Source organism: Mustela nigripes, chromosome 9, assembly GCF_022355385.1.
Source record: "Mustela nigripes isolate SB6536 chromosome 9, MUSNIG.SB6536, whole genome shotgun sequence".
In the NCBI taxonomy this organism is placed as follows: domain Eukaryota; kingdom Metazoa; phylum Chordata; class Mammalia; order Carnivora; family Mustelidae; genus Mustela; species Mustela nigripes.
The window spans coordinates 35,837,274-35,860,667 of record NC_081565.1 but is presented as its reverse complement, the minus strand read 5'-3'; the positions used below and the strand labels follow the sequence as shown (position 1 = coordinate 35,860,667).

Below are 23,394 nucleotides of genomic sequence, written 5' to 3'. Positions count from 1 at the left end.
GGTCTGAATATTTGTGTCCCCTAAAATTCATATGTTGAATCCTAACCTCAAAGGTAGTGGTAGTAAGAGATAGGGCCTTGGGAGGTGATAGCTCATGAGGACAAAGCCCTCATGAGTGGGATTAGTGCTCTTACAAAACAGGCTCCAGAGAGCTCCCTTGTCCCTTACACAATATAAAGATATAGCTAGAAGGTGCCAGCCATGAACAAGGAAGAGGGCAGAATGCAGCCATTCTGGCACCTTGATCCTGGACTTCCCAGGCTCTAAGACTGTGAGAAATAAATTTCTCTGTTTATAAGCCACATAGTCTGAGATGTTTTGTCATAGCAGCCTGAACAGACTAAGACACGTAATAGACATGTATTTATTTACAAAAATGGTGTCATACTCTGCATGCTGTTTGTAATCTGCAGTTTTACTTAACATTTTATTAACATTTTCCCAAGTCAGTAATCATATTAACATATTATTTTTTTTAAAGATTTTATTTATTCATTTGACAGAGAGAGATCACAGTAGACAAATAGGCAGGCAGAGAGAGAGAGAGAGGGAAGCAGGCTCCCCGCTGAGCAGAGAGCCCGATGCGGGACTCGATCCCAGGACCCTGAGATCATGACCTGAGCCGAAGGCAATCCACTGAGCCACCCAGGCGCCCCTTAACATATTATTTTAATGATACTCTGCTCTGTACTTTTTTGTGGATTGTTGCTACTGGAATTTTAGGTTGTTTGCAACTTTCTGTTATCCTTGTAGCATATATATTTGAACCCAAGTTTTCTTGGTGAAGGAAGAAAAGAGATGGGGAGTCATGAAGGGAAAATTATCTCATGTACTTCATAGCTAAATTTCCTAAAAATCCTCTTTATTCCTCTCAACAAAATCCCATACTTGAAGGCAGCTTTCTTTCTTTTGTCTTTCTCAGTTTGTGTCTGCAAATGCCTAATCCTCTCCATTGCTTAACACCCATTCCCTTCCTCATCTCCCCTTTCCTCTTCTCATAAATCCTAATATTTTTTCTATTTTTAAAAAAGGTTTTAAATAAAAGCTTTGTTAAGGTATAATTCACATACCATAAAAATCTATAGATTTTATTTTACTGACAGACTTTCATAATTATCACCACTGTCTGATTTCAGAACATTTTCATCACCCCAGAAAGAACTTCTGTACCCATTAGAAGTCACTCCCCATTCCCCAGTCCCCGGCAACCACTAATCTATTTTCTGTTTCCCTGGATTTGCCTATTCTGGACATTTCGTATAAATGGAATCATACAACACCATACAAAGAAGCCTTTTATGACTGACTGGCTTCTTTCACTTACCTTTTTGAGGTTCATTCAGATTGTAGCATTGATCACTACTTGATTCCTTTTATTGCTAAATAATATTCTATCACATGCATATATCAAATTTTTTAAAAAGATTTTATTTATTTATTTGACAGAGAGAGACACAGTGAGAGAGGGAACACAAGCCGGGAGAGTGAGAGAGGAAGAAGCAGACTTCCCACTGAGCAGGGAGCCTGATGCGGGGCTCAATCCCAGAACCCTAGGATCAAGCCCTGAGCCGAAGGCAGACGCTTAATGGCTGAGCCATCCAGGCGCCCCTATATCAAATTATTTTTTAACATCGGGGGTTTTTTGCAGCTTTATCTATCTATCTACACTGGGGCTCCTGGCTGGCTTAGTTGTTGGAGTGCACAACTCTTGATCTCAGGGTTGTTGGTTCTGTCCCCACCTTGGGTCAAAAGATTACTTAAAAATAGAATCTTTAAGGGGCGCCTGGGTGGCTCAGTGGTTAAGCCCCTGCCTTCAGCTCAGGTCATGATCTCAGGGTCCTGGGATTGAGCCCCGCATCGAGCTCTCTGCTCTTCAGGGAGCCTGCTTTCTCCTCTCTCTCTGCCTGCCTCTCTGCCTGCTTGTGATCTCTCTCTCTGTCAAATAAATAAATAAATAAATCTTTAAAAAAAAAAAAATAGAATCTTTAAAAAAAAAAAAAAGAAAAGAAAAGAAGAGAAACCAAATTTAAAAAATAAAGTACATAAGCTCTACACCCAGAGTGGGCCTTGAAGTCTAGACCCTGAGATCAAGAATCACATATTTTACCAACTGAGCAAGCCAGGTGCCTCTGTTTCACATTATGTTTATCCATTCATCTGTTAATGGATAATGGCTTGCTACAACTTTTTTGGCTACTGTGAATGCTGCTGTGAATATTAATATACAAACTTTTGTGTGAACATGTGTTTTCCTTTCTCTTGGATATATACACAGGAGTAGAATTGCTGGGTCATGTGGTAACTCTATGTTTAACATTTTAAGGAACTGTCAGACTGATTTTCCAAAGTGGCTGTACCATTTTACAATGCCTCAAACAAGGTTGAGTTTCCAATATCTCCGCATCCTCACCAACATTTGTTACTATCCTTTATCTTAGACATCATGGTGGAGATGAAGTGGTATCTATGTGGTTTTCATTTCTATAATGACTAATGATGTTGAGCATCTTTCCATGTGTTTATTGGCCATTTGTAAGTTTTCTGTGGAGAAATGTCTATTAAAGTTCTTTGTCTAGTTTTTAATTGGGTTATATGCCTTTCTATTGTTGAGTTATAAGAATAGTTCTTCATATATTTTGATCAGTAATCTCTTTGCAAATATTTTCTCCCATTTTGTGGATTGTCTTTTCTTGATGGTATCCTCTGAAGCATGAAGGTTTTTAAATTTTATGAAGTCCACCTTATCTATCATATCTGAGAAACCATCACCCAATCCAAGATGATAAATATTATTTCCATGTTTTCTTGTAGAACTCAAACCTCATAGCTCAGTTTAGCCTCTCTGGTTTCTACTTTTCTCCATATGAACTCATTACTCCAATCAACTCCCAAAGGGTTGGAAGTCCAACAAAGAAGTCTTCCTCTCAGAAAGTAAAGGTGGGGGGTGGCGGGGAGAAAAGATCAACACTCGCTTTTTATTATTGATGTAATTTAATTTATAAATTTTTAAAACTGTATTCCTCACATACGTATTGATCAGCCACTTGAATTTTTTCATTTATGTTTTGCCTGTTCATGTCCTTGAGCATGTGTGACTTACCCAGATCTTTTCTATACTCCACATGAAGAGCTGTGATCCTGTAATCTAAATGAGTTAAATTTTTAAAAATTGATGTTAAGCATTCAACTAAATGACGGAAAACTTGGGCATTGAGCAATTAGATTCATAGTGGGTGGAAGGAAAATGACAGGAATAAAAAAGGAAGGAAGAGAAATGAATGAATTAGCAAAAAATAGATAGGAGGAGTCTAAGCAAGCAACGACTGTTAGGACTTGAACTTGGTAGCACAGGAGACTAGAATTTGAAGAAGCCATTTGGCCACAGTCCAGCCAGCAGACCAAAGAATCTCCGAATGGGCTCTGTGTGCTTGGGACCAGGAGACTTTGAACAGGAGAGAACTTTACCTTTGCCTGTTAGAGGAAAAAGTGGGAAGAGAATACTTTCTAGGGGACCCTGATAGTGAAAGTTCTGGACTGAAACTGGGCAGAATTTGGGCACTTCAGAAGATCTGTATCCTGAGCCGGATACAGATACATAATACATAATACATAAGACATAATACATCGGGAGTGTATTATGCCTATGATGTTTGCTAGGCTTTCTGTGTGCCTGAGTGATACAAAAGTGATAGAAATAGACACCCATTCCCTCAGTGAGAAGGTTGGCTTCACCCATACTTGTAGTCACTCTAATGCCCAACTCGGTCTCTGTATTCAAGAAGCTCCAGGACAGGGGTGCGTGGCTGGCTCAGCCAATGGAGCATGTGACTCCTGATCTCAGGGTTGTGAGTGCCAGCCCCACATTCACTGCAGAGATTACTTAAAAGTAAAATCTTGAGGGGTGCATGGGTGGCTCAGTCATTAAGTGTCTACCTTCAGCTCCAGTCATGATCCCAGGGCCTTGGGACGGAGCCCCATGTCAGGATCCCTGCTCATCGGGAGGCCTGCTTCTCCCTCTCCCGCTCCCCACTGCTTGTGTTCCTCTCTCACTGTGTCTCTGTCAAATAAATAAATTAAATCTTTAAAAAAATAAAGTCTTGAGGGGCGCCTGGGTGGCTCAGTGGGTTAAGCCACTGCCTTCAGCTCGGGTCATGATCTCAGGGTCCTGGAATCGAGTCCCACGTCGGGCTCTTTGCTCAGCAGGGTGCCTGCTTCCCTTCCTCTCTCTCTGCCTGCCTCTCTGCCTACTTGTGATCTCTCTCTCTGTCAAATAAATAAATAAGTAATCTTAAATTAAATAAAATAAAGTCTTGAAAAAGGAAAAATGTAGAAGCTCCAGGACAGTAGGAGGGAGAGTGAGGATCGCTAGCTAGCCCACAGCCAGCAGAGAGGGACAAGCATTCTGGGGCTCAAAGGAGAAAATGAAGTGACATGGGGGCAAACCATACAGAATATTTAAAAAACAGTTTTCTTGCAAAATTAATAGCTTATTGCCGTGAGTACATGATGTAGTTCGTACTCATGATTTTACCCCTGTCTGAGAGCTGGCAAACTGTAGCTGGGTTTATGGCATCTCTCTGTCCCCCTCAGGGCCGAGCACCCTTTCAGCATCCTAGATGATTTTTCTAAGTTTTCATGCTTTTTTTGTAGTTGGGACTTATCATCATCGTTTACTGCTAAGAACATGTCCTTGAAAGAAAAGGAGAAATTACTGTTCTTGAGATCCCCAGACCTTCATAGGTGGCATGAAAAGGGGTTTGCCCTTTGTCACGAGTGGATGCATGGCCGATGTGGAATGGAGCAGGCACTCAGGAGCTGGACCTGTGCCATGTGGAAAGTCCAGCAGGGTGGCCTTACTCTGTCAGGCTGTGCTCTCAAGCTCCATCTTGACTCTGAGTCTTTTCTCCCCTTGGGCTCTTCTCCATCTGAAAATGCTTTGGGGAAGGGCATGTCCCTGACTTCCAGGGAGGTGACATTAGGTTCCCTTTCTTTCCCTCTCTCTCCAGGTGCCAAGCTCTCCTGATGAAATGTGTTCTGCCCCACTGGGCTCCGGGGGCAGTGTCTGGTGCTGTTGATGCCCTTGTTCGAAATTTCCAGAATGGATAGTCCCCCAAAGCTGGCTGGAGAGACCCTCATCGTCCACCACATCCCCCTGGTGCACTGTCAGGTCCCAGACAGGCAGTGCTGTGGAGGGGCAAGTGGAGGTAGTGGGAGCACCAGATCCAATCCTTTCTGCCCCCCTGACCTGGGCATCACCCAGCCTGATCAAGACCTAGGACAAGCTGACTCGCTGCTATACAACAGTCTGCACTCTGCTGCAGGGGGATCCGCACGGCCTGCAGACAGCACGAAGAGTAGGGTTCGGGATGGCAGAGGCCCTGGGGCCCCTAAACGGCACAATCCTTTCCTGCTGCAGGAGGGTGCGGCTGAGCCAGGACTTAGTGATCTGTATGACGACAGCATTGGTGATAGTGCCACCCAGCAGTCCTTCCACCTGCATGGGGCTGGTCAGCCCACCTTCCATCTGTCCCCTTTCCAGCTGCCACCACCTGGCCCCAGAGCGGGCAGGCCATGGGGGGCAACGCGTAGTCGGGCTGGAGTAGTGGAGGGGCAGGAACAGGAGCCGGTGGCCACCTTGGAGAGCCAGCACTGCAGCCCTAGCCACTGCTGCCGGCCAGACCTGGAAGCAGAGACCATGGAGCTGGATGAGTGTGGGGGACCTGGGGGGAGTGGCAGTGGGGGTGGAGCCAGTGATACCTCTGGCTTTTCCTTCGATCAGGAATGGAAGCTCAGTTCAGATGAGTCCCCAAGGAACCCAGGATGCTCAGGCTCGGGGCCTCAGCACTGCCGCTGCAGTAGCACCTCCAGTCAGTCCGAGGCAGCTGACCAGTCCATGGGCTACGTGAGTGACTCCTCCTGCAACAGCTCAGATGGTGTGCTGGTCACCTTCAGCACCCTCTACAACAAGATGCATGGCAACTCCCGTGCCAATCTCAACTCCGCCCCACAGTCTTGCAGCAACTCTTCTTTCTGTAGCCACTCAGACCCTGGCGCCTTCTACCTGGACCTGCAGCCCTCCCCAGCCGAGTCGAAGATGTCTTGTGAGTCCCACCACCCTGACAGCGGAGGAAGGGAAGGGAGCTATGGCTGTCCTCATGCCTCATCTCCTGAGCTCGATGCCAACTGCAACTCCTACCGCCCACACTGTGAGCCCTGCCCAGGTGTGGCTGACCTCACAGCCTGCTTCCAGAGCCAGGCCCGTCTTGTTGTGGCCACCCAGAATTACTATAAACTTGTCACCTGTGACCTCTCCTCCCAGTCATCCCCAAGCCCAGCTGGCTCTTCCATCACCAGCTGCTCTGAAGAACACACCAAGATAAGCCCTGCACCAGGCCCTGGCCCAGACCCTGGCCCTAGCCAGCCCTCTGAGTATTACCTATTCCAGAGGCCAGAAGTCCAGACAGAGGAACAAGGAGTGGTGGGTTCCTCGGTGGAAGCAGCAGCTCCTATGGGCCCCGGTGTGATCGAGGGGCAAGTGTATACTAACACTTCACCCCCCAACCTTAGCACTGGACGCCAGCGCTCTCGGAGCTGTGATCGCAGCCTCGCGCGCAGCCCTCCTGTCCGCCTGGGCTCACTGGAACGCATGTTGAGTTGCCCAGTGCGCCTGAGTGAGGGTCCCGCGGCCCTCGCTGGGCCTGGCTCACCACCTCGGCGAGTCACCTCCTTTGCTGAGCTCGCCAAGGGCCGGAAGAAGGCTGCAGGCTCTGGCTCCCCTCCACTCCGAGTGAGCATTGGGGACTCCTCCCAAGAGTTCTCACCCATCCCAGAAGCCCAACAAGATAGGGTGGGCCCACTGGACGAGGGCACTCGCTGTAGCCACAGCCTACCACCCATGCCCTCAGGGCCCGGCATGGACATAATTGGCCCAGAGTCCTGGTCCACCCAGGTCTGTCAGGGCCCCCAGTCCAGTGAGATGCCACCTGCTAGCCTCAGAGCTGCTGGGCAAGGACCCCTGGCCCAGCTGATGGATCCAGGGTCTGCTCTCTCAGGGAGCCCAGCCAACAGCCATACCCAGAAGGATGCAAGAGCTAGAGCTGACGGTAAGGAACTTAGAGGCTGGAGAATACCAGGATATGTATGCATGGCCTCCTCAGTGATAGGGCCCTAGCAACCACCCTAACCATAACCACTAAAGGTTCCTCAGCCTAGATCCATCATCTTTCCAGTCCAGGTCATGTCCTACAGTTGTAATGGAGGGAAGGATAAAAAATAACACTGAAATGTCAGAGATTGATATATTGGGAAAGGAAGTATGCAGAAGACTGTGATAGTAAGCCTTGATGACTGGAAAGATGATGGTTCATGGATAGGGACCACAGACACTGATGTAAAAGTGGATTTCCTGGAAAAAGGAGAAAGTCCCAAGTTCAGTTTGGGACATTTAGGAATTTACAGTGCCTAAGAGATATGTCCCATAGGCAAACCACACTGGGTGTCAGTGAGGTTTGTTCTTTGGTCAGTGATTGTTGCTGCTCTTCAAAGAGCCTGAATCCAGACACTTCACCTTTAAGCATCCTGGGCCTGCTCTTTCCCTATTTATTTTATTCCATTTAAATAGTTGTTATATAAATGCTCTGTGTTAAATGTTGGTGATAGATGTGAGGGATAGTCTCTAGCCTCAAGGAATTCTGACTATGGATGAAAACAGAAAAGGTAACATCATTAATACACAGAGATGGGGTGAGGCGCACGCCTGGGTGGCTTAGTTGGTTAAGCAGCCAACTCTTGATGTCAGCTGAGGTCTCAATTTCAGGATCGTGAGTTCAAGCCCTGTATTGGAGCCTACTTAAGAACAAAAACCAGAGATGAAGGTGTACAGTACTAGGCATCTCTAGACAGACTAAAATGTCAGAGAAAGACTGCTAACAATTTGTATTTAAAGCCAGTCTAGAAAGAGGATGAGGAATAGGCTTTGCAGAGACTTATTCTGGGTTCATACAGTTGTCTGTGTGAAACCACAAAGGTGAAGAATAACTTGATGCTTACAAAAACTCTAAATAATTTGGTATAGCCAAATAATTTGGTAGGGTGTGGAGGGAACTATTGAAGGATTTTAATCAGGGAAGTGGCATTTTGGTTGTTTTTAATAGCTTAATGGGATGGTCTTTGCATTTTAGAAAGATCACTGGTTGTTTGGGTGAAAGGCGAATTGGAAAGGATGCCCTGGGGGTCAGGAGACCACAAAGATCAAAATCATCAGAATAATCGAGGTAGCTGAAGCTTCAAGTAGATGAGAGCCGCCAGGGAGAATGTGTGGAGTTGTAAAGGGAACAAGGACAGAGAGCCCTGAGGATATAATGATTTAAGGGTGAGCAGAGCAACACTCAAAGGTTCTGAGAAGAATTAGGAAAATCAGGGGAGAGTAAAGCCACAGGCACTAGAGGAGGTGAAAGTTTCAAAAAAGAGTTGGGTTCAACAAAGTTTTGAAGAGAAATTGCTAACATTAAGGCTGAAGAATCCCGAAAACAACATTTGAGAGTAGTGAGGGGGGAAGCAGATCTCAGAGGGTTTGGAAGAGACAAAGCAGGGAAAGGGAGATAAAGGGGCATGTGCTATGCTGTGGGCTCGGGTTGGGTCCTTTGGCTTGGGAGTGGGTTAAAGAACCATTAATGGTGTAATCTCTGCTGTTGGGGAGATCATAGCCTGAAAAGACTTCACACTCTTAAAAAGACACAGAGAAGCTGCCTTTGGGGTAGAGGATGAAAGGGGAGGCCCCAAGGAGGAGGGGGTTCTGAAACAGCAGAGATTGGCCAGAGTCTCACTCCCTTATTAGACTTCACTACCTGGTGGGTGCCACTCAGCCCAGGGATGCTGTGGCTGGCATTCTGAAGGCAAGAACAGTCCTGGTCAGAGATGGGAGAGGCATTTTAAAGCGTTGTGTGTGTGTGTGTGTGTGTGTTTTTAATCATTGGGTAAGACTTTTCATATAGAGATGCTGTTCTGTTGCATAAGTCTCCAGTGACCTCCCATACGGTTCCTCTCTCAATTCTGTATGGGTTTTTTTTTTTAATTAAAGAGTGAATGACAATTCAATGAATTCATGAATGACAAAAGAAGCTGAGATCTCTTTGACATCCTGAGCAGCAGAATCAAGATTCAAAAAGATCTTACCAAATCTGGAAAGAACAAAACAAAAAAGCAGGGGCTAATGTGAAGTTTGATAGGTAAGCTGGACTTAACTTGTGATATTTAATTGGTTGCACATTCAGAATGAGTCAGCAGTTTGGAAGGGCTTCCACACAGTTCAAATGACTGTCTTCATTGATAGACGCCAGAAGGGAGAAGCAGATAGTCCTCTACTCCTCTGAACAGTTAGCACTCACCTGCAAGTTCTGGGTACTTCATTTTAAGAAGGAACTGAAGGACTGTGGTTGTGTCACCTACAGAACAGCAAACTTGGGTGAATGTGGTCTCTGATTTTCTCAAGGGCTGTCCCACAGAAAAGCAAGAAACCTTAGTCTCTGTATTCCCTGGGGACAAAACTGAGACCCACTCCCCAGGTCAGACCCCTCCTTATCTCATTCCTCTGCCTCAAACCCTATGCTGGGGACCTGGGGAGGATTTTTTTTTTTTAAAGAGTAGAAATAAACAGTCTAATTCAAACATACTTTATATAGCAGGCATAATAAAGCTACTGTTGGGAAGGCCTAATCTGAAAGCCAGGGTCAGTTCAGCCTTGAAATTTGGTATTTAAATAAATGGAAAGGAAGGAGGCATTCCCAACAGGAAAGGCTGTGTACTGAAAGATGGGAATATGGTGGGAAGAGCGGTGTCTATGGCAGGTGTGTGAGTTTGAGTGGAGCAATCTAATTGGTGGCAAGTGTGGATACCTATTTGAGAAGATTAGACTTCATTCTGTGGGCAGTAGGGCCACAGGGGATAAAACTGGTATTTTATGAAGAAATCTGACTTATGTAAGATCTGGTTGCAGCAAGACTAGCCTGAACCAAGGGTGACCATGGGGATTCATTCATTTAACAGGTATTTATTCAGTACCTACTATGTACTGGGCTCTAGTCTAGGCACTGAGGATACATCAATGAACAACTCAAAGCCCTGCTTTTTTGGAGTCCTTATGAGGAGTAATAGATAATGAACAAATAAGATAATTTCTAATAGGGATAAAATGCTGAAAAGAAAATACAACAGGATAATGAGACAGAGGGTGACTTCCCAGAGGGACTGGGGTGGTCACCACTGAGGTGGTGATATTTGAACTGATGCCTGAATGATGAGATGATTTCGGGTAGAACCAGCAGGTGCAAAAGACCTTGAGATGTTAATTAACTTGGCATGTTTAAGGGCAGAAGGAATTGTGGCTGGAACATAGTAATAAGCAAGGGAGAATGACAAAGGTTGTTCTCTAAGCACAGATTGGAGATGACAGGAGGGTATATTTTGAATATATTCCCTGGGAGTGATTCTGAAACCCCTCCCTGTTGGGGTTGTGATCACTATCCCCTTAAGAATCAATGAAGTAAATAAATGGGAAAAGATGAGGGATACCATTTCCTGTGTAGTGCAGTGTGATAAAGAGAACATTAGCCCTATGTCAGACTCCGGCTTAGGCAGAATTCTAGCTCTGGCACTTCCTAGTTGTGTAACCTTGGACAAATGACTTAGTCTCTCTAAATTTCCAATACCCTGAGCTGTCAGGTAAGGATATTAATTCCTGTCTCATAGATTTGTTGAGCCAGAGTTGTCTAGTGAGCCACACCCAGGGTTTCTGGCTTCGTGGAAGCTTGTAGCACCACCTTGTGTCAATTCAGATGTTTATAGTGTGTGCAGTGTTTTATTAGAAGCACAGCTCACACAAAGACAGGCTGTGCAGTATCCTGGAATTTTGTGTTTAGTTCTGAGCCCTGTGTGTTGAGAGACGCTGACCTGAAGATTGGCTGAAAGAACAAGAGAGGACCAGTGTTGGGGACCACAGCTCTGTGTAGAGGGAGCAAATGTGGATCCTGAGGCTCCAGTGCCAGGATCATGAAAGAGTAGGAATGGGGTGGATGGAGGTGACAGGAGGCTGATTCCAGCTGCAAATGAAGAAATGTTATAGTTAGATTTGCTTAATAATGAAGTGAGTCAGCTTTAGTGGAGACTGGTGATGAGCAAAAGCTTGAAGTAAATAACATCTTACCTTGAATATCTGTGATCCTTACTCCCAACTCTTTAGGCTTAGAAAAAAGGAAATGGTAGTTCTGCCCTTGACAGAAATGGAAGTCATGAGAGGAAAGGTGATAGATGAACTTACTTAAAATAGCAAAATTTTGATGGGGAGGGGGGCAGATGGAGAGTCTTTTTCTTTTTAAGATTTTATTTATTTTAGAGTGAGCGAGGCAGGGGAGGGGCAGAGAAAGAAGGAGAGAGTGAGAGAGAATCTCCAGCAGACTCCCCACTGAGAGCAGAGCCCAACATGGGGCTTGATCTCACTACCCATGAGATCATGACTCATGAGATCATGACCTGAGCCGAAACCAAGAGTGAGAGGCTTAACAAGCTGTGCCACCCAGGCACCCCAGAGGGAGAGAAAGAATCTTAAGTAGGCTCCAAGCCCAACACAGAGCCTGAGATCATAATCTGAGCCGAAATCAAGAGTCAGATGCTTAACTGACTAAGCCACCCAGACACGCTTAAAATAGTACATTTTAAGTGAAAGCAGAATCCTCAAGCAGAATAATCCAAAGATTAAGGGGAAGGTGGGGGCTAAAGCTATGGGTTCAGGAGTCTTCTGTATGAATGTCTGAACTTGAACAATACAGGGGAGAAAATGTAAAGGGAGATCTAAGGATGGAGGCTTAAGATACACCCACCCTTGAAGTCAAGAAAATGAAAAAGGGGTGACTAGTCAAGAGTACAGAAGAGTTAAGCATCGTAAAAAAATAGAAAAAGTTCTATAAAAGATGGGAGGAGCACTGTCACATTCCCAAACTTGGATTGCCCTTACCCCGCATTCAATTCCTACAACCCATCCTTCCTGCCCATCTCTTCCCCTCTCCCCTGTGAGCATTATCTGTCTGCTTCTTTGCTTCCTCTCCTGGGGGTTCTAGGGTCTGTCTCTCTGATTCTTCCTTCATCACTGTTGCCACAGGGGGTGGTGCGGACAGCCGACCAGTCCTTCGCTACAGCAAGGAGCAGAGGCCAACCACGCTGCCCATCCAGCCCTTCGTGTTCCAGCACCACTTCCCAAAGCAGTTGGCCAAGGCCCGTGCCCTCCATAGCCTTTCCCAGCTCTATGGCCTCTCTGGCTGCAGCCGTGCACAGCAGCCTGCCCCACTGGCTGCCCCCACTGCTCAAGTCCCAGCCTTAGCTCCCTCAGGGGAGTCACAGGCACCTGCCAACAGAGGTGCCAGAAAAGCTGGGCCTGAGCCAGAAACCTCACGCCCATCGCCCCTGGGTAGCTACTCCCCCATCCGCAGTGCTGGCCCCTTTGGGCCCAGCACCGACTCTTCTGCTTCCACCTCGTGCTCCCCTCCTCCAGAGCAGGCCACAGCCACAGAAAGCCCACCCCCATGGAGCCGCTCCTGTCCTCCTGTTGCCCGGCCTGCCACCTCCCAGCAGCCACAGAAGGAGGATCAGAAGCTACTGACCTTGGCTGAGTACCGTCTCCATGGAACAGGAAGCTTGCCTCCTCTGGGCTCCTGGAGATCTAGCCTCAGTCGAGCAGAAAGCCTAGCCCGGGGAGGTGGTGAGGGCAGCATGGCCTCCAGGCCCAATAACGGTATGAGCTTTACCCTCCACCGCAAGCATTTCTACACCCCCACCACCACTACCCCGGCTGCCTGTGAATGCTTTCTTATTCTCCGACCTGGGGTCAGGGGTTAAAATGTTTATATCTCCTTCCCCAGCTTCTATGAATAATATCCAAGCACTCCCAGCCCTCATTTTATATGGCCACACTGGGTGAATGTGAAATGTTGTCTCCTGCTAACTCTTGCCCGTCTCTTCCGCTCATCTGTTCTGCTTTCAGCCAACCACCTATCCCCTCAAGCACTCAAGTGGCGGGAATACAGGAGGAAGAACCCACTAGGGCCACCTGGATTGTCAGGGAGCCTAGACCGAAGGCCACAGGATGCTCGGCTGGCCCGAAGGAACCCCATCTTTGAGTTCCCTGGCTCCTTCAGTGCTGCTGGCCATCTGAACTGCCGGCTGAATGGTGTGTGGGCCAGGTCCCCAGGATGCCCAGGGCAGGCCCCGGGAAGGGCTGGGGAAGGGGGCAGTCCCACAGGAGCATGTCCCAGAGAGTATGAGGCACAGAACTGAGCTGCGACTCTTGGAAGGATGTTGCTTGAGATTGAGTTTTCTCTTCTTTCCAGGTCAAATAGTGAAGCCATTACCACTGACCTGCCCTGACTTCCAAGATCCCTTTTCCTTGACTGAGAAGCCTCCAGCTGAGTTTTGTCTGTCCCCAGATGGCAACTCAGAGGCCATTTCCATTGACCTGCTTCAGAAAAAAGGTGAATATGACCCCCAGGTCAAGCCAGGAATTCTGTTGTCAGTACCTTTTTGTGCCTATTGCCCTACTGTCTGGTCCTCCAGAATATTTCCCTATTTAGATAGGGAAAGTGCTAGAAAGGAATCAGCACAGGAACTGGGGCAAGAGGCTGAAGTCTGTGCATTTTGTAAGGCGAGTGTGCATGAGTACACAAGGATCATTTATCAGATGCTTAAGAATCAGGCTTTGGTCTCTTACCTCAGGGAGCTAAGGAGAGTGAGGGAGATTGCCATGTCATAAATGGCCACGAGCTTTAATGGGAGTATAAGTACCACAGGGCCTACCAGCTTGGGTAGGCATGATGGTAACATCTACTAAGAGATTCAGCAAATAAGGGACCACTGGACTAAGAGAGGGCTGTTTCAGTGAGATGATGGGGAAAGAATTGAGCATAATTGTGGGCTGAAGGGAAGGCTGTGGGAAGGGAGAAGGATGAAGCTGAAGTCCCCTGTAGAGGCAGAGTGGGGAGTTCAAAGCTGGGAAAAGGGAAGAACCTTGAGCAAGGTAGAGATTGAGGGGGGTAGGAAGGAAGATAGATAGAACGTAGTTATGTCTTTTGAATGGATCATGAAGTTGAATTGATGACCAGTGGCCTCTATTCTCTTGGTAAAGTCAAACCAAGAGTTTGAGAAGAGGGTAAAAACTTGGCAATGTGAGAGCATAAGCAGTGTGTCAAAGAGGTCAAAGAGGTACCCTTGTCGGCCACTGTTGTGAGTGGCCCTGGACTTTCTCCAACAACCACTAGCCTGGTTTCTTACAGTGAAGAAGATGGATAGTTAGTTTGATCCAGGACTGGAGCAAGAGGGTCTTGAAGAGGCAATCGCTGGAACAGGCCCACTGGCAGTGAAAAAAGTACAAGGCTTGAGAACTGGGCAAAAACAGGAAGGGGCCGGGCCATGTGCAGGACAGAGAGAGAGAGTGGACTCCCCTCTCTCTCTCCACTGAGGACTCAGTTTCAGCTGAGTTGCCGAGGGACTTGCTTAGGAACCCGTCACATGGAGTTCTCACTTGCAGGGCTGGTAAAGGCGGTTAACACTGCCGTGGACCTCATCGTGGCCCATTTTGGCACAAGCCGGGATCCTGGGGTGAAGGTAGGCAAAAAACTGGCAAGCTGAGCTCTACCCTGCTGACCCTCACCCATTCTATGCTGCCGCCTTCTGCTCTCCTGCACCTAGAACTCAGAATCGGGTACTTTGGGCTGGGGATTGCAAGAGAAGCACGCTGAGGCCTAAGAGAGTCAGAGAAGACCAAGGTCGGGCTTCAAACGATTCCTTCTTCTTCTCTACTGCATCCACAGGCAAAGCTGGGGAACAGTTCTGTGAGCCCCAATGTGGGCCACCTGGTTCTGAAGTACTTGTGCCCTGCAGTCCAGGCTGTGCTGGAGGATGGGCTCAAGGCCTTCGTGCTAGATGTCATCATTGGGCAACGCAAGAACATGCCGTGGAGTGTGGTTGAGGCTTCCACACAGCTAGGTAAGTGCTGGGTGGCAAGATGACCCCAGGCGAAGATTCAGATTCAGGAGACTGGGAATGTGACTGCTAACTCTGGCTTCCCCTCAGGCCCATCCACCAAGGTCCTGCATGGCCTCTACAACAAGGTCAGCCAGTTCCCAGAACTCACCAGTCACACCATGCGTTTCAACGCCTTCATTCTCGGCCTGCTGAAGTGAGTGTGTGGGGAAGCAAGAGCGACAAACCACAGCCATCACCCCTGGGCTCTGCCACGTCTATGGAACCAAATCCCTAGGCTGAGAGAGGCAAGGGAATTTGCAGGCTCTGTGGCCAGGGCCCAGGCTCACTTTCTCCCCATCTAGCTTCAGCCTCTCTCAGTGTGTCCCTGGTTTCCCACCATACCCATAGCCCTCTGGCACTGCTCACCAACATGGTCTTTTGCTTTTATAAATTCATAATCTGGCTTATTTGGAAATTAATGTGGTTCTCTGGATATTGTAAACCTTGATCCACCCAATTCCAGCACTACTTCCAAATCCTGCCTGACCATAAGATCCCCTTGAGATCCACATTACAGTATCCTTGCTTCTCAAGTATGAGCCTGGGTCATCCCCTTTGGGATGTGTACCCTGTTCTCTCAGTAGCTGCCCTGACTTTTGGGGTCCTAGGCAAGCCACATCCATTCTAAAGGGATGTCATTGACTTTTGAATCACATGTTCACCCCCCTCCCAACATCCCCCACTGACTTTCCAGAACTATTTTACATGAAATGAACTAGGTAACATCCCTGCCATAGAAGGGAGGTGTACCTATGCCTCTGCCCTATGTTTGACCCCCTGTCTGTCTCCTTTGTACCTTATCATCTGGCTGTCTCCACAAAGATTCAACTCTGCCTATTTTCCTACAGCATCCGGTCCCTGGAGTTCTGGTTTAATCACCTCTATAACCACGAAGGTAATGCCCGGAACACTACTCTCTCTTGCAAACTCAATATAGGCCAGATCTCAGAGGCTCAGAAGAGGGAGACATGGCTCTTTACAGATGATGAAGGTGGGGAAGGAGACCACCCAAGCGATCATCAGAGCCTGGACTTCCAGTCCAGTCTCTCCCCAGCTTCTACTTGTGTTAGAGCCTTGGAGTCAGCAGGATACTCAGGAAATCTGGAGGTCAGGGTGGCCAGGAACCCCCACACCTCTCCTATGAACCTGAGGCCGCCACTTAGGGTTGTAGAGGTCACGACCTGCACCAACTTCGAACGGCCTCTTTTGCGCTGGCGTCCACCCAAAGCCACAGTGCCTAGCCTGTGCAGCAGTATGCAGCAGCTCTGCCAGGGCCACTTCTTGGAGGCACCCCCCCCCCAGGCCAGGCTCTCCTTCTCTGTGGGGCTCAGGCTCTCTCTCTTGCTCCCCTAGATATCATCCAGACCCACTACCAACCATGGGGCTTCCTGAGTGCAGCGCATACCGTGTGCCCCGGCCTCTTCGAGGAACTGCTGCTGCTACTGCAGCCCCTGGCCCTGCTGCCCTTCAGCCTCGACTTGCTATTCCAGCACCGGCTCCTGCAAAGTGGGCAGCAGCAGCGGCAACACAAGGAGCTGCTGCGGGTGTCCCAGGATCTGCTGCTGTCTGCACACTCGACATTGCAGTTGGCCCGGGCCAGGGGCCAGGAGGGGCCTGGAGACATGGATAGGGCAGTCCATGGGGAGCGGGTGAAGGGTGTGGGTGCCCCTGAAGGTGGAGAAGACGAGGAGGAAGAGGAGACAGAAGAGGTGGCAGAGGCAGCTGGGGGTTCAGGGCGTGGCAGGTGGGCCCGAGGCGGGCAGGCTGGCTGGTGGTACCAGCTCATGCAGAGTTCCCAGGTCTACATAGATGGCTCAACTGAGGGCTCTAGGTTCCCCCGTGGTGGCAGCAATAGCAGTGAGAAAAAGAAAGGGGCCGGAGGCGGAGGACCACCTCCCCGAGAGGGAGTAGTTGAGGGGGCAGAGGCCTGCCCTGCCCCTGAGGAGACCCTTGGCCGGGACAGGGGCTGGCCCTTCTGGATGGGAAGCCCCCCCCGATTCTGTGCTGGCTGAGCTGAGGCGTAGCCGGGAGAGGGAAGGATCCACTGCCCCCCCCAGCAGAAAATGAGGAAGGAGCCTCAGAGCCTTCACCCGGGGGCATCAAGTGGGGACACCTCTTTGGCTCCCGAAAGGCTCAGCGGGAGACCCGGCCCACAAACAGGTGAGAGGCAACCCAAGGTGTAGATGGAGGGATTTGGGGAGCCTATCTAAGCCAAAGCACAGATAGAGCTAGAGCCCCGGTTGCTCTCCCCTAGGCTACCGTCTGACTGGCTGAGCCTGGACAAGTCCATGTTCCAACTAGTGGCACAGACAGTGGGTGCCCGCCGAGAGCCAGAGCCCAAGGAGAGCCTGCAGGAGCCACACTCCCCAGTCTTGCCCTCCAAGCCTCCATGGTAAGCCCTGGAAGAGAGGATTGGGGGGGGCTGGGTTTGGCTTTGGGAGGGGTTTCTCTGACCTCCATTTGTTGTTTCCCCAGCGAGGTGAAGGCACTGTGCCATCATCTGGCTACAGGCCCTGGACAGCTGAGCTTCCACAAGGGAGATATCCTACGGGTGCTGGGGCCAGCTGGAGGAGACTGGCTGCGCTGCAGCCGTGGCCCCGACACCGGCCTGGTGCCTCTGGCCTATGTGACCTTGACCCCAACTCCAAGTCCAACCCCAGGAAGCAGCCAAAACTGAGGCCCTGTGCATGCTGGTGGCCTCAGGGACCCTCATAACCCCTGACTCAGAGCCTGAGAGCCCTTCCCAAGCCCTCTGGCTTGGCCACAGAGAGTAGACTGAGAGCTGGGGGCCATACATCCCTGTGCTCAGTATTAATTACTCCCCATTAACTGTCCCAGTGACCTCATCCAGACCTCCACCCAGGAAAGGAGGGAAGGGATGCAGCACTGGGCTGCCAGGATTTCCCCAGCCCATCTGGGCCAGCCCTTCCATAGGTACAGATAAGCATGTCCCTGTGGAGGGAGGTGACCAGAGGCCCATTTGCAGGGTTCCCTAGGCCAAGTAGGAGGAGAGGTGACAGTATTGGGGCCAGCTCCCTAAGCCCCCAAATGTAAATAGGCTGTGGCCAGTGCCTGGTGGTCAGAAGAGGGAGGAGGAGCCCAGGCTTCTGTTTATGTATTTATTTATTTATTTATTACACCTATTAATAAAAAAGGTGCTCGGCCTCCAAACCATTTCTCTTTGTGCCTCCCCCCACCCTCGGGCCCACTTCTCTTCCTTCCAAAAGGATGACTGGGATAGGAAGACAGAGAAGAAAGACCTTGAAGTCCAGGTACCTACACCAGGAGCTGCTTCTGGAGGGTGGTGAGGCCCAGTGCATCATGGGTGAGATGCCCATATGTGTGCCCGAACTGGAACTTATACCCTGTATGGACAAGAGAGTCATGTCACTTGTAGCCAGTGGCATGGAGACCAGTTTCTAAGCCCTCTAAAATCCAGTCACCACTTCCCACTGTGAGCTATCTCCATTTCCTTTTTTGCACAGTGAGAAAGCTAAAGTACATGATCCAAGGACACCCCCCCCCCATATCTATTCCAACTCTCCCAAGCCACTTCCACCCATTCCACACACACACACAAATATTCCAGTCCCCTCTGGGGCTATCCTTACCTGGCACATAGCCTCCATAATTAGGTAAAAGGCCCAGGTTCTGAGGGTAGGTCCTAGAAAGTGGAGGGAGAGGTTTGGGATCCTTCTGGGGTCTGCCCCCTGAATACATCTGTCCAAATTCCTGCAGCGCCCGGTTGGTGAGCACAGGAAAGCTGGAGCCGAAGAGGAAGCGGGCACGGGGCACGTAACCAGTGAAGCCTGGGGGGGTGAGGATACTGAGTCAGGACCGTTTGGGGGCCTCCCCATGCCTTTAGTCATTACCCACTTCCTCTCACCTGGCATGAAGAACTTGCGAGGATCTTTGTCATCTATGGAATAGGGGGAAGCCTTGGGAGGAGAAGTCAAGAGAAAAAAATAAGGCTATCCAATTCAGCCCTCATGCTCCAGCAGAAGCTCCCCGGAAGGTGAAGCTGGCAGTTGAGTCCACATTCCCGGTACCCATAGCCATGCTACTCGTGGCCACCGGCCTGACCTCACAAGAGGTCAGGCTCCCCATTCCTAAGCCCCTGGACCCCCTCTACCCTTCTTGGTCTCACTTGTTCCGCCTCTTGCTGCAGCTCTGGCTCCTTCTCTGCCTCCAGCTCTGACTCAGGCTTTGGCTCTTGGTCTTTCTTGGTGTCTTTTTTACCCTCGGCCTCCTTTGGCAGCTCTTGACTGACTTGTCCCCCAGACCAGTGAGTGAAATCATTTAGAGCCTCAGCCCAGACCCTGCTGCAGTTCTTGGCAAAGATGAACTGTGCCTGGGGCACAAAACCTGGGAGGAAGGGGGCAAGGAAGATTTTGATTAGTGTTTGGGGCACACATTCTAGGTTCGGGACATCTGTTCAGACTATCCATACATACCTGTATACCCAGGGATCATGCTGGAGCTGAGTCTTTCATGCCCACGCCTGACAGGCAGGCTTCCCCTGGGAACTTCAGGAGATGCCGGAGGCCGGATGGGAGGCAGAAGTGTGCGATGGGCAGGGGGCCAGGCTAGGCCAGGAGATCCTCGAAGTAGCTGACCGGTCATCTGCCCATAGGTCTGGCCCATGCTGAACCGAAGTAGTGGGCAGTGTCCAGTGTACCTGTAGCATAGGACTCACCCGCTCACCTCTACACTCCCCCCTGCTCCACCACCCCCAGATATACAGAGACCTCTGAAGCCCTGATTTCCTTTTTTTTTTTTTTTTTTCCTGGATTCAGCTCTATGTTTGTTTGAAGCAGGCATTTCTCCATCCTCTCTGGGTTTTCAACCCTTCCCCTCTACTGTTACCCTGTTACCATGGAGAAGACAACACAGAGCTTCATGCCGGGCCCAGTTACCACTATCCCCTTGCTCTTCCTTTTCCATCCAGCACCATAAATATCTCAGCCCTGGGCCTACCATACCAGTTTGCTTGTTGGCCCCCAAGGTCTGGGTGGCACAGCTCTCTTGTCCTTACATCCCTATTCCCAGAAGCAAGGAGGGGTATACTTTTAGGTAGAAGTCTTACCCTGGGATATAATGAGGGTTCTTAGGGTTCAGCCCCGGTATGAAGGTGCTGGTCATAGCCGTGAGAATCCAGCTTTTGTTTCCCTTGGAGCTGAAGCTCCAGGCTGTGTGTACTGTGTCCAGGGCTGTGGGGCGGGGCCAGAGGCAGGAGGCAGTGCCAAGAGAGGAGAGAGGGGAGAAACACTAGTGAGGACTGCCAGGGCCAAGGCTAGCAGAACAGGAGAGCAGGGGCGCACTGGTTTGTCTACTCCAGAATAAATGCAGCCTATGACGTAGGGGAAACTCTGAGTGTTGCCTCCATGTTCCAGGTGAGAGAACAAACACTGTTAGGTCCTTTCAGCTCTATCTTAAAGAGGGCCCTTCCTTCTTAAACCCCCTGCCTGAAGACACGTGAGTGCTACTCTTTGCTGAGTGTTGACTCAAAGTGATGGAATTCCTGGGAAAGGAGGGTCTCTGAGGGGATCCCAGAGGGGAGGTGACAGGGAGAAAAAGGAACCTAGAGACCTCTAAGCAGTGACATTAAGTTGCTTTTCAATTGTTTTACTTTGACAGTTACTAAATACCCACCATCATCTGGATTATCATTTAACAAATACCGTTAAGCCCTGCTAGGCATATTTTGTAGTCAGAAAAGCCACGCTCCACATGACTTCCAGCAAGTCACTTCCTATCTCTGCACCTCTTACAAAATGCAGATACCAGGACTTCCCCTGCTACTGTTGTGAGGCTCAAATATATACAAATGTGTTTTGTACCAGCAAAGACTATGTAGTCTTTGTAGGACGGAGTTCATGTAGGATGGAGAGGAAAGACCATGGGCCTGAGGTCAGGCTATCATGGGCTCCTACTAGCTTGTGGCCTCAAGCCAACCTTACCTCGTCTGAGCAAGTGACATAACTTCTGCTGAATGTGAATTCCCTAAACCCAAAATGAAGGTTAAAATAACCTAACTTACCAGGATGCTGTTAAGGATAAAGTCAGTGTGGGAAAGAATTTACCCCAGCACCTGGCACTCAGTTATTAAAACTTAACTTTCTTCTCTATTGTCTAATATTTTCTCTAAGTTTCTAAGACACATGGGAGACCTGTGACTGGTTAGTAAATTCAGTGGATAAGGATTTTTCTACTGTGGGAGTTTAAGGAAAGGAAATATGATGGTAATGTTGGGTTTTAAGACTGGTGACAAATTAGAATTTGTTAAGAAACCAATTCAGAGGGTGCCTGGATGGCTCAGTTGGTAGGACATGCAACTCTTGATCTCAGGGTTGTGAGTTCAAGCCCCACAATGGCTGCAGAACTTACTTAAAAAAGAAAGGGAAAAGGAAGAGAAGAAGAAAGGAAAGAATGAAGGAAAAGAACAGGGGAAAGAAAGAAAAGAAGGGAAGGAAAGAGAGGAAGGAAGGAAAAAGAATTAATATCCTAAGAGCAGAGAAGTATGGACCAGAAAAGAGCTCTCAGAGACGGGGGAACATGCATGGAACTCAGCTCTGGTGCTGAGTCAGGGTCAGGCCAGTTTTCCTTTCCAGGAGGTAGAGCCCCTGTTCTTCTCCCCACCCAAGTATGACACATCCAGGCTGACCAAGCATGGGTCACTGACCTGTGGATTCCACAGGAGCACCAGCCCCAAGGAATATATTTCATGTTCCTCACTGTTCTGTTAAGGACAGCCTTGGTATGTGTCATTTAGAGCTATGGTTGTAGACTTGGCTCACTGTTAAGGAAATATGCTGGATGGGGAGGGGAATTGCGGGGAGAACCCAGAAAAACAGCAGTGTGGCAAGGTTAACAACCTGAACTTAAAAAAACACACACAAAACACAACCTGGACCTTTGGATTCTATAATAGACACTGCTGGTCACACACTCAATACCCATTCTCTACCCCCATCTCCCTTCTTCCTAACAGAACTTTAATTTTGTTCTGTGGAGCAGCCAGGTGGTTCAAGGAAGCTTAAATCCAGCCCTGGGAATGAGTCTTGATTAGTCTAATCCCTTGATTCTGGTCCTATTCCCCTTGCCAAGTGATTTGTGAGCACGGGTTTATGGCATTCTGGACAATAAAAAATCTGCCAGGATAAGAGAGAGTCATAAGAAAAATAAGCAACTTAAAATGCTCTTTAAAAAAAAAAAACAAAACACAAAACAAAACAAAACAAAAAAAAACCATGACAGGGACGCCTGCGTGGCTCAGTCAGTGAAGTGTATGACTCTTGATTTCGGCCCAGATCATGAGCTCAGGGTCAAGAGATCAAGCCCTGCATTGGGCTCCCATGCTCAGCACAGAGTCTGCTTAAAATTCTCTCTCCCTCTCCTCCTACCCCTCACCCCCCTGAAATAAATAAATCTTTTTTTTTTAATGCACGACAAATTAAAGAGAGAGATGGACAAGGAGGAATGGTGTCCCTCCCTGCCTCTAGAATTTCTACAAACGTAATGACAGAACTTCAGTAGACATTATGAAACCTAGTGGGAAGCTAGGTTAACCTGGGAACAAAGCCTAATACAGCAAGGGTGGGTGGGAGAATAGAAAGGCTTAGGTCCTTGATGAGCTACTGAACTAACCAACCTTTTTATAGGAAATAATTTCATTATTGTTAAAGCCAATTTAAGTTTTCTTTTACTTGGACAAGGCATCATAACATAAAAATAAAAACAACAAAAAGTAGTTCAAGTCCTAGCTTTCTTGGGGATGTGGACCTTGTCCAAATTCATCTTAATAAGCCTCAGTCTCTTATCCATAAAATGAAGACACTAATGTTACTACTTCATTGAATAGGACAAAAAGAGCAGGACAAAACAGTAGCACAAGATGGTACGTAAAGAGCAATTGGCCCCAGTGTCTAGCTGATGTTAAGTGCTAACTAAAGAGCCATTCATAGTATTTGCTTGGAATGTGGTGGGAATGGGAGAAAAGAAAACTGCTGAGGACAGTAACAGAGGTTGGGAGTTCAGGGGAAAGCATGTGAAGCTAAGAAATTGGAAGGTTAGAATGTGAAGGTAGGGGTATAGAGTAGAAGGTAGGGGCTGGAACAAATTCTGCAGCACTGACCATGGCAGTTAGAATCTGTGTGAATTAATACAATTTAGGAAGCAAGTTACAGTGAGTCTTAGATTTGTGTTTATGAAGAAACAGTCCACTTCTCTTGGTGAATGGCCTGTTACTATTGTTGTTTCCACCTGTGTAAATGGTATTTCTAAGTCCCTGAAGATCGGAAAGGTGTTCTAACCTGGGAAGGAAGTGAA

At 48.5% G+C, this 23,394-nt stretch overlaps 2 protein-coding genes across 4 annotated transcripts in view; one reads left to right on the top strand and one right to left on the bottom strand.

Moving 5' to 3' along the window:
* Positions 1-18,237, top strand: part of RUSC2 (RUN and SH3 domain containing 2) — a 70,312-nt gene extending 52,075 nt beyond the window's left edge. The window contains 13 exon segments of the mRNA XM_059411401.1: positions 5,007-7,103; positions 12,152-12,781; positions 13,031-13,216; positions 13,377-13,517; positions 14,570-14,646; positions 14,853-15,027; positions 15,115-15,220; positions 15,915-15,961; positions 16,420-17,054; positions 17,056-17,106; positions 17,108-17,226; positions 17,321-17,458; positions 17,542-18,237. Of these exon segments, the coding sequence (XP_059267384.1) occupies positions 5,075-7,103; positions 12,152-12,781; positions 13,031-13,216; positions 13,377-13,517; positions 14,570-14,646; positions 14,853-15,027; positions 15,115-15,220; positions 15,915-15,961; positions 16,420-17,054; positions 17,056-17,106; positions 17,108-17,226; positions 17,321-17,458; positions 17,542-17,743 (4,536 nt within the window). The 5' untranslated portion in view covers positions 5,007-5,074 and the 3' untranslated portion in view covers positions 17,744-18,237.
* Positions 18,201-22,824, bottom strand: CIMIP2B (ciliary microtubule inner protein 2B). 3 transcript variants are annotated; one of them, XM_059411404.1, is made up of 6 exons: positions 20,153-22,824; positions 19,521-19,744; positions 19,214-19,431; positions 18,953-19,004; positions 18,678-18,730; positions 18,201-18,431 (listed from the first exon to the last, which is right to left on the bottom strand). In XM_059411404.1, the coding sequence occupies exons 1-6, from the start codon at positions 20,206-20,208 to the stop codon at positions 18,210-18,212; spliced, it is 825 nt and encodes a 274-aa protein (XP_059267387.1). In that variant the 5' UTR covers positions 20,209-22,824; the 3' UTR covers positions 18,201-18,209. The 3 variants fall into 3 exon arrangements, with proteins under 3 accessions (XP_059267387.1, XP_059267388.1, XP_059267386.1); XM_059411405.1 differs by having other exon boundaries at positions 18,256-18,431; positions 18,678-18,875; positions 19,521-19,711; positions 20,153-22,668; XM_059411403.1 differs by having other exon boundaries at positions 18,256-18,431; positions 18,678-18,875; positions 20,153-22,666.
* Between the last annotated feature and the right edge of the window lie 570 nt (positions 22,825-23,394).